Below are 10,398 nucleotides of genomic sequence, written 5' to 3'. Positions count from 1 at the left end.
ATATATATTTTTGGTGTGCTGCAGAATTTTAGTAATGAGTTTATGTATGCCATGAGGTGGAAAATTGCTGATGGAAGTTAATGAGAATTTGCAAAGGGATTTGTCTCAGAAGAAAGGAGCCCTGTGACCATCAGGAGCTGTTTACCCATTTTATAGGTAAGGAAAATGAGCCCCTAAAAAAGAGAATGCTGGCATCTAGGGGTGTGGGATCCTAAGCACCCCTCATGCCAGCAGTGCCTTGTGAGGTGTGAGGGGAGGCAGCTGGGGGTGGAGCCTGGTGGAAGGAGCAGTAGGCCAAGGGCAGGGGTCCTAGGTCAGGTGGGAGTCCCCTCCCATGCCATTCTGCCTTAATTTCACACCTGTGAAATGGACATGGTAGACTTGAGAGGGATGTCAGATGAGAAAGCAGAGGTGAAATTAGAAGAAAATGCTACAGCCCACATCCCACTGTGTCCAGTGACATCTCAACTGAAAACTTGCTGCCAGGACATAGGCCTACTGACAGCTAAACTCCACAGCAATGAAAACTCTGGGATCTTTAGTAATGTTAGGGGTGAAAGGTGTCCTGGCACCAAAAGTGCAGTCTGCTGCCCAGTTCTGCGCTGCCACGTGTGGTACTCGTTGAGCATGATACTTCCCGTGGGGAGTGGTTGAGGGGACAGCTGGTGCCATCCTAGGGAATTACGGCTCTGCTCAGGGCTCTCCTGGTGGGTGTGTGGAAACCTCTCCAGTGTGAGAGCGTGTCCGGACCCCTTGGAGCCTTTGCCAGTGACACTGCTTGCTGTGCCGTTAGTGTGTGGTTGGCCAGCTGCCCCTGCTGGAGCTTCTACTCTCGGCCCAGGTAGCTCCATGTTCAGCCTGACTACAGGAGCTCAAGGACACCTGTTCCATGGCAGGTCCCTCCCTGGGCGGAGCAGGGCTGGGTACCCTGCCACAGAGAGCCAGCAAATTGTCAGATGGGCCATCCTGGAGCTTTAGGAATACATAAGTTCTGTTGGAGTCCTTCACCAGCATTTGTTCTGGGTCAGCCCTCACGCTAAGCCAGGGCTCTGCCTACGTCATCCCATTGAATCTCACACTAATCCATTTTACATATGAAGAACCTGAGGCTCAGGAGGTGCACTGGGTGAGGTCCTGCAGCTGGTGAGTGGCAGGGCCTGGGACTCAGAGCCCGTGCTCCTGATGTGCTTCAGATATTCAGAACATTGCTGTGCTTGTCCTTCTTCTGGTGGGTCACTTGTGCAGCACAATAGCATTGGGCCTCCGGAGCTTGGCTCCTTCCTGGGGCCTCGCAGTCTGCTGTTCCCCTGCCCAGCTTTTAGACCACGGGTTTGGGAGCAGCAGGGGGAAGTGTGGACAGAGTGTAGGTTTAAATTTTGACTCTTCCACCTGCAAATGGGACGATCCCCACCTCACAGGATTAGGAGGGACAGCACATGTAAAACTCAGGCTGCGATGCTCAGTATCCAGTGGCATCCATTGTCACATGACTATCAAGGAGCTGTCTACCGTCTTTCTCAGAATCTGGCCCCAGATCAGCTGCATCTGCATCTCCTGGAGAGATGGGATTCTGGACCCCACCCTAGGTCACTGGCACAGCCCCACAGGTGGACCCAGGGCACCAGCATTTTCAGCCAGTGTCTCCCTGGCTTCAGGTACACACCAAAGCCTGGCAGTCCTTCCCTGCAAGGTTGGGGGCTCCATTCAACCCTCAATAGATAACGGACGTGGTGTGACCCTGTTTGAGTGACCATATACAGGCATACCTGTTTTATTGCATTTCAGAGATATTGTCATTTTACAAATTGAAGGCAAGACTCTCTACCAGCAAAAAGATTAGGACTTACCTTATTGTAACACTTGCTTTATTGTGGTGGTCTGGAACCAAATCTGCAATATCTCAGAGTTCTGCCTGTGATTTGTCTAAACAGAGATGTTTTTGAGCTTGGAAAGGGGCATCACTAATTAGCTACCCTGGGACATAAGGAGTAAAGCAAGACTTTCCTGGCAAATGGGGGTGTGTGGTCAGTATTGATCAGTTTCTCTTTTCAACTTTCCTGACTCTAGGAGATGCCTCTTCCTATCTATTACATATGGGGAAACTGAAACCCAGAGAAGGTTGCTTTCTGGTCATAACCTTTGTCCGTGATTCCAAAACACCTCCTTAGCCAAGTGGTCAGTGCTGACTCACTGGTGCGGTGGGAGGGGTGGGGACTTCAGATTTCCCATAGTGTCAGAATCCTCAGAAAACAGTTTTAAAACTGACATTAAGGCTATAAAATGCCTATCTAGAAAAGATAAAGACATAAACACAGAGGATCCTGTCAGCAGAAAGGAAGGAGTACTGGGTGTGTTTCTGTGTGTTTGTGCTTTCTCTTCTTGGTCCCTGGGGTCTGGCTGTGACCCCTTGTCATACAGACAATCTGTCAGTGTCCCCCTGGGCAGAATGACAGGGAAGGGACTAATGAAGCCAGCTCTCCCTCAAAGGAGACATTCTGCTCAGGCCAGTCAGTTCCTTTTCCTCCCAATTGCCTTGGAAGCCAGTCTGGTGAATGATTCCCTGTTGTGATGAGGACGAGCGTGAAAGTGACAGCCTATTTTGTCTTTCCTTTGCATAAACTATTCTTTTAGTGTCACTTTTAAAAAACAATTGCAAATAGACTATATATGTGGCAACACTAAACATATAATAAACAGTGTATATTATCACCATTTACATGATTCACATCAAAATGATGACGTCTGAAAACATATCCCTTTTAAATGATAAGTTTATCAATAAAATATTACATATCTTTTAATACTCTGGTACAATACTTCATATACTGCAGAAAACTTAAATGTAGGTCTAGTCGTCAGCTTAATAAAGGATCCTTTCCCATTAGCTTTTATTAACAAAAGAATCACTATTAGGTCTTAAATAAAACAGGCACATTATTAATGACATGATTAGAGGTTTAGGATGAAAACTGATAAAAATTAGTTTGATATACAGCAGAGTTGTACACCACACGGAAACCAGCTGTTTCATAGCTTTGTCTTGTGTGAACTGCCTGTCGTGAAAAAGAGCCAACATTTGAATGAGGGAAGAAACAATAAACTATGCTTTGGAACTTATTTTTAAGAGGAAGAGGGAAAAAGGTTTCCACAAAAGGGCTAATTCAGTTCCTTCCTAATGAAGGCATTGTGAAGCCAGGGAGGCCATGCCCTTGCTCTGTAAAACTCCATTCCCTCAACAACATGCAGAAAACGTGACAGTCCATCTGTGCGACATGTGGGGAGGACGGCAGTTGCAGAGAACACTGAGGGGACCCAAGGTTGTCGGCGCCTAAATATAACCCGTGGCCCTGTTGGAGCCTGTGATGTTGCAGCCATGAGGCCCCTGCGTGTGAGGTTGGGCGTATTTCTGGTTCGGGCAGAAATAGACACCTACCGGAATGGGTGCTGGCATCAGGGCTCGCAGGCCACCTTGGGCCAATTTCTTCCCTGCCCCTGGCTGCCTGGCACTCTCCTCCTGCCTGTCCTTCGGCTCCTCGGGGAGCTCCAGCTGTGTTTTCCCTCTGGCTGCCTAGTGCTTCCACATGTTCTGCTTTCACATGTTTATGGTCTGGGTGGAAGGAGTGGCTCCTTTGTCTCCCTGGGGAGACGGCTGGGCAGGGCAGCAGGAACACACTAAATGGGGCCCTTGTCCCTCCTTGAGCCACCTGTGCAATGGAAGGTCCTCAGGAAACTTGTTTGTCTCCACAGATAATATGATTGGGTTCAGGGGTCTCTTCCTGAGAGATCCTTTTCCTCACATCAGCATCATTTTGTGTTCATAGGGAAAGATGGAGACCCTGAAAGACAAGACCCTGGAGGAGCTGGAGGAGATGCAGAACGACCCGGAGGCCATCGACCGGCTGGCCCAGGAGGCCCCTGAGGTAGGAGGAGGCTGTCGTGGGGCCCAAGAAAGGGCAGCAGATGGGACTGCGGCACTTAAGAACGCTGGCTGGTTGGGAGTTTCGGTCAAGTTCATCTCCCTTTTCTGTGGCCTTCCACCTGGTTGGGACCCAGCCAGCGACGCCCCTGAGGTGTCAGCCCAGCTCCCAGGGCCCTGAGAGTTCTAGGGGGTGGTGCTAGGAGCCCCGGCCCTTCACTTGAACCCTCACACCCCAGAGTTCTGCACTATTGTTGCAGCCTGAATCTGGAGGCGGTTTCTAGAAGCACAGGCACCATTTGTCCCTGCATTTCCCCAAGGGCCTGTGGCCCTGTGTCTCCCTGAGGAGCCACTCTTGGGCTGGAGCATAGGCTCATCTGACTGACCCACTTCTTGTCTTAACTGGCATCTAATCCTCTCAGCCCCTAATCGCAATCCTCCGGGGAATAAAAAGAATCCTCCTGTCTGTACAGAGCTTTCTACTGTATAAAGGGCTTGCCTGCCCTCCCTGGCCTGTGACCTGTGACTCCCCTTCCAGGTGGGAGAGGCCAGGTATGGACGTGGCCACAGGGCTGGATATGTGCAGTTGCCCCTGGAGTGGCTGCAACCTGCCCACTGCTCTAGAAGCTACTACCTGCTGCGCTAATGCCAGGGAGCCACATCCCAAGCCTGCCAAGCTTATTTGATTGGTATTTGAAATATGTTGTTATTTTTGCTCATGCACAGGTATGGTGTGACTCCCCTGGGAATTCACAATATGTTCACCAAAAAAGAGCAGCTGCCCTGCCAGCTCCTCCCTGCATCCGCCTCCCCAGAGCGCTTCCCTCTGTTAGGAGTGTTCTCACTCCTGGCCTTGCTGTGCCCCCCGCCACCCCGCTACCCAAATGAGCAATCTTTGCTGCAGCTGGAGGGGATGAGTATGAAGCAGTGTGTGAGGGGAGGTATGGGGACTTGATGTGGCACACACTGCCACCCCGAGCTCGTTCAGCAAGGTCACGGAGCAAGGCTTGTCTTGGTTAAACTCCAGGGCTGACTCAGGTGGCTCAGTAGGCCATGAGCTCTGCCAGGGCCTGGCTCTGAGCTGGCACCATGCGGATACAATGCAGGTCTTTGCTCCCCTGTTTTCCATTCTCCGTTGGTCACGTATTAAGCACAAGTGTCTCTTGAATCAAGAACCATGTTGTGGGAATCCCAAGGCCTGCTCTAGAGTGTACACTCCGTAGAAGCAAACCTTTGTACAGTTATAATTAGTTGACATCTGAGCTGGGCAGGCTGATAGAATTGGTGGCCAAGTGCAGAATCACGGAAAGCGGAAGCAGGGAACACCTCTTGGGTCGTGGCAACTTGAATTTTGTGGCGTGTGGCCATGCCTGGCTAATCGATTTGAATTCTCTGAGGCCGAGGAAACCATTCTGAAATCAAGAGGAATGAAGAGGGGCGGGCTACTTAGACTTTCAAAACCCCTCTATTAGCTCATTTGCACAGCTTCTCTGCAGGATACACGTTTGGCCTAGGAAGCAGGGACAGGTCTCCTGCATCAGTGTCATGGTCTGTCCCTGGCTTTCTCATACCCTCAGAGTAGGTTATTTTGGGGCCACATTGCATATCTGGCTTGTGGCCTACCCTGGGCCACCTTAGTCAACTTCAGACTAGGTCTCTTGACTCTGAATCTTGTAGATAAGTGGTTGGAACCCTTGGTGCCTTCCCTCCTAGAAAGCCTGTGACTTTTCCTATAAATTGGTCCTCTCTCCTACCTGGAACTCTGCACAGTTTATGGAGGGCCCGTCGTGCAGCCTTGGGCAAACTGTTAACATTCAGCACCAGTGTCTCTCGTGTTTCTACCACACAGGCCGTTGGGTTAGGATTCAGAGAGGTGCCTGGTCAGAGTGCTGGCTCAGGGTTTGAACCAGGTCCACCTGACTCTAGCGAAGGGTTGAGTATGGCGGTTCCCCCATGGTGGGCGATGAGTTCCAGGGGGCCCTGGATGAGCCTGCCACGTGGTGAGTGGTGGTGAGTCTCTTGGTCAAGTGCCTTGTTCTTTTAGGTCCAGGACCTGCAGCTGGAACGGGAGATGGCACTGGCTACCAACCGCAGCCTGGCAGAGCGGAACCTGGAGTTCCAAGGCCCCCTGGAGATCAGCCGCTCAAACCTCTCGGACAAGTACCAGGAGCTCCGGAAGCTCGTAGAGCGGTGCCAGGAGCAGAAGGCAAAGCTGGGTAGGGGCAGTCGGACTCGGAAGTATGCTCTGGGGGCTCCTCTGTTAACTCAGGGTCCCACTGGAGGTTGGGCTAGGAGAGCTGCTGGAATAGCATGGAAGAGTAGATGCCCTCTCCCTCCCCCAGGACAGGAAGGCCAGCAGTTACTGCGGGTCCCGCGTCCCAGCCCAGTACTGAGTGCTTTGCATGCATTCTTTTCACTGTAGCCCTAGAAGGGTAGGTCCCACTGTTACTCTCATTTCATAGATGAAAAAAGGAGGCCAGGGTTCTACAGCTGGCTAGAGGCTGAGTTGGGATTTGAATCCAGAGAGCCCTCGCCCCATGCTGCTGCTGTCGACTTGGCCAGCTCAGCTTCTGCGCGCTCTACAGAGCTGGTCCCGGCTTTTTGTGTCCCAGGACTTGCCATCTGTGAGGGTGGGCGGGGCTGTCCTGGTCTTGACAGCAAAGAGGTTCGGTGCTCAGACAAGTGAAGTAACTCCCCTGTGAGGCAGAACAGGGTTGGGGATGGGAAACTGGCTAGCCAAGGGCTGGGCTGGGCTCGATTGAGCTCCTCTCTGCTCAGGAAGGTGACCTAAGGGAACTGCTGCAGCCCCAGGGTGGTGGCTTGGCCTCAGCACACACAGAGGACCCTGGAAGCCTTTGCTGAAACCTTGGCCTCCAACACTGAATCGAAAGGCACTTGTGAGACATCGACCTTTCTGCCCTCCATTCCAGAGAAATTTTCTTCAGCGCTGCAGCTGGGGACCTTGCTAGACCTGCTGCAGATTGAAGGCATGAAGATTGAGGAGGAGTCTGAGGTGAGATGGCCATTCACACCCTCTGTTCCTTGAATAGTGTCAGCCCCTGGAGCAGGAGCCCTTGTAATGAGCACTGGGTATCTGCAGAGGGTGGGACAGGGGCGCATGAGTAGGTGGCAAAGATAAGTGACACCTTTTGTCCCAGTGGAAGCCCCTTTGGACGCAAAGAACAGGAACCCAGTCTCACTGGCTGAAGCAGAAATGGGTGACCGGTGACAAGGTCATGGGCAATTGGCAGATGTGGATGGATGGAGGGCAGAGCAGCAGGAGTCCTGAGGACTGACGCAGCCCCTCCTCTCACCTGGGTCTCTGTTCTGCTTCCCTCTGAGCATCTCTCCAGGCTCTGTGGGCAGGCCGGCTCTCTCCACTTCTCCATGTTCTGTGTGGAGGAAGCTGCCAGGTCCTCCCAGCCCCTGGGCAACCTGCACCAGTGATTGGGTGGCTAGTGTTCATCACTTACTTAGCACATACATGCAGTAGCCACTGGGGGCCTGGCACAGTGCCAGGGTGGGGACAGTGGTGACTATGACAGATAGTCCCTGCCCTCCAGGAGCTGACATTCTTGTGAGGGAAACAGAGCATAAGCAAATGAGTATGTGTGTGTCAGCAGTGATGGGGGCTGGAGGAGGTAGGGAATGCCTGAGGGTCGAGGTAGAAGGGCTGCAACTGATCTTTGACCTGGGGGACCACTGGTGGCCTTGTTCCCAGCAGGCCTCAGTTGTCACCTGACCTTATGTCTTCCAGGCCATGGCTGAGAAGTTCCTGGAGGGGGAGGTGCCCTTGGAAACGTTTCTGGAGAACTTTTCTGCCATGAGGATGCTGTCGCATCTGCGCCGGGTTCGCGTGGAGAAGCTCCAAGATGTGGTGAGGAAGCCCAGAGCTTCCCAGGAGCCTGCCGGTGATGCTCCACCTCCCCGCCCACCTCCCCCCTCTCACCCAGTCCCCCAGGCGACACCCCCTGTGGTCGAAGAGCAGCCACCCCCACCACTGCAGCCACCACTGCAGCCATCAGGAGTGCCTCCCTACCCTTTGCCCTACAGCCCATCGCCTGGCTTGCCCATGGGTCCCACCGCCCAAGGCGCGCTCCAGCCAGCGCCCTTCCCTGTGATGTCCCAGCCCTCCTTTTCCTACGGTGGGCCTTTGGGCCCCCCTTATCCATCAGCCCAGCTGGGACCCAGGGCTGCTGGGGGCTACTCTTGGTCCCCACAGAGGAGCACACCACCCCGGCCTGGCTATCCTGTACCCCACTCTGGTGCCTCTGGCCCTGGGTACCCCTTGGCAGGGGGCCAGACTCCCAGCCCTGGTTATCCTCAACAGCCCTCCTACCTCTCGACAGGAGGAAAACCTCCTTACCCAACACAGCCCCAGCTCCCCGGCTTCCCAGGCCAGTCCCAGCCCTCAGGTCCCCCTCAGCCTCCCTACCCCTCTGGGCCTGCCCCTCCCTATGGGTTTCCACCACCTCAAGGCCCTGCCTGGCCTGGGTATTAGACAGGGCCCTGGCCCTTGGCCCTTCCTCACTTCTACCTGTACCACAACCTTTGGCCCACCCACTGCTGAGATTCGAGGTTAAATTGGAAGTGGAATTGGCACTCCCCATGGACTTGGGGGGACCTGGCTTGGAGCCTGCAGGCCCTGGAAATGCAACAGGCGGTCACAGCACTTACTGGCCTCCTGGGGGAAGGGGGCACCTCCTTCAGTGACTGGCTTTGGCCTGTCTGGTGCTGGCCAGGCTGGGAGTTCAGCACCTTTCCATGGGTGTCAGTGAGTGAGCTGTGCATTTGTGAACAGCTGCTCATGTCTGCACTCCTGCATTCTGAGCCCAGTGCAAGACTTGTCTCTGTTATGGGCTGGCTGGTCTCCAGCCCCAGCTCACCCCCCTGGGATTTGGCCTATTCGTGGTGCCCACACCAAGGGACTTAGCTCTCTGTGTTTCTCAGGTCTATTCAAGGATGGCCTGCCCCATGCACCATGGCCAGGGTTGGATCACAGGGAGAAAAGAGAGTTAGGAGAAACACTTCATAATTTTTAAGGCACATAAAGCCATAATTGAACTCTGATGGGCTGGTGTCAGGTAAACTTTTCCTGTGTGCTGGTTTGAGTGACATCAGCAGAGCCAGTACAGTGAGAAGGCTGAGGGGTTGTAAAGGTGGCCCCCCAGACCTTGCTTGCACTGGTTGGAAAATCCAGGGGGTCACCTTAGACTCTGGCTAGACAGGAGGGAGGAGCTCTGGTCCAGGAGATTGTGGTCACATTGGGGCTCAGTTAGGAGTGGAAGGCCAGGTCGCCTCCCCAGCCACCCTCTCTTTTCTGGGGCCCTCCACTTCTGGTTGACTTTTTCCAAGGTTCACCCCATTCGTCCACTCCTTTAGTGCCTTGAATCTCATTTGCAGAAGCCCCCTCCCTCATGTAACTCTCCTCCACCCCCAACACCCCAAGACAGACATCAAAAGACACCCTAAAAGTGTGACCTCCCAAACGGTGCTTTCTGAAACACCATCCCCATGGCCGAGTCCATGTCTTTGCATCTCTCTTGTCTTTAGAATGTAAAGGGCAAGGATTGTGACTCAGAGCCACATGCAGCCCCCAGCACATTGGGGGTTTTAAGCATGTTCAGTAATAAAAAAAATGACAATAGACCAAAGGGGGTGTGATGAACAGAGCATGAACTTGGTTCCAGATGTGAACCAGGTCTCAAGGGCAGACCCTGGAGCTGCTATCAGTTTGGAAGTCATATGTGCCTTGAAATGTCCACCACACAAGCACCCAGCGTCTGGTGGCCTGGGTGCTGGGGACCCGCGAGGAAACTCGACCTTCTGGTGCCTGCCCCCTCCCAGCCCGCTTGCCATCAGTGGGTGTGTGGATGAGATGCTCGACTTGTGCTGTCGGTCCCTTGCCAACTGTGCTTGCTTCTCATAAGTTATTTATAAAGCAGAATCACTAATGGACTCTCCTGGTTCGAGTGCTTTGGAACTGGATGAACGACTGCTTGTATGTTGTGTAAATAATTGCCACAATAAACAGGAGTTCTGTGCAGTGTTGTGGCCCCAGTGGGTTTGAGAAGTGGAGAGGGTTGCTTGGGGTGGGGGTGGGGGGCCACGGATCTCTCTGCCGCCTTCAGGATCTCTCTGCCGCAAGGCCTCCTTGACTCGTGTGCGCAGAGCCCCATCTGTCTGGATCTCCTCTCCTGAGCTGCTGCCCTCGCCTGGCCTTCACTCTGGGGCTGTCCTCAGCATTTCCTTTTCCTCTCCTGGAGTGGTTTTCCATTTGGGCATTTCCATGCCTGAGCCTGCGTGTTGGTCTCGTCCTCAGTGGAGAACTTGGACTGTGCAAGGCCACGTTCCTGCCACCTGCTGGGCAGACGACATTTTCTGTCAGCCTGTCCAGGAATCCTAGCTGGGGTCTGAGTCTTCCCATCAGTTTCCACACTGGGCTAGAGGGGCCGCTGGCTGCTAAGCTGGCTGAGGAGTCA

General features: G+C 53.5%; 1 protein-coding gene across 1 annotated transcript; it reads left to right on the top strand.

Annotated features, from left to right (window-relative positions):
• The first annotated feature begins 3,825 nt into the window (after positions 1 to 3,825).
• VPS37C (VPS37C subunit of ESCRT-I) lies at positions 3,826 to 9,962 on the top strand. The gene is made up of 4 exons (XM_087822392.1): positions 3,826 to 3,920; positions 5,961 to 6,132; positions 6,847 to 6,929; positions 7,674 to 9,962. The coding sequence occupies exons 1-4, from the start codon at positions 3,828 to 3,830 to the stop codon at positions 8,415 to 8,417; spliced, it is 1,092 nt and encodes a 363-aa protein (XP_087678518.1). The 5' UTR covers positions 3,826 to 3,827; the 3' UTR covers positions 8,418 to 9,962.
• Positions 9,963 to 10,398: the final 436 nt, after the last annotated feature.

Source organism: Miniopterus natalensis, chromosome 11 (genome assembly GCF_054644295.1).
Source record: "Miniopterus natalensis isolate mMinNat1 chromosome 11, mMinNat1.hap1, whole genome shotgun sequence".
In the NCBI taxonomy this organism is placed as follows: Eukaryota; Metazoa; Chordata; class Mammalia; order Chiroptera; family Miniopteridae; genus Miniopterus; species Miniopterus natalensis.
The sequence above is the reverse complement of the archived record's forward strand: the minus strand, read 5'-3'. Positions and strand labels throughout refer to the sequence as shown.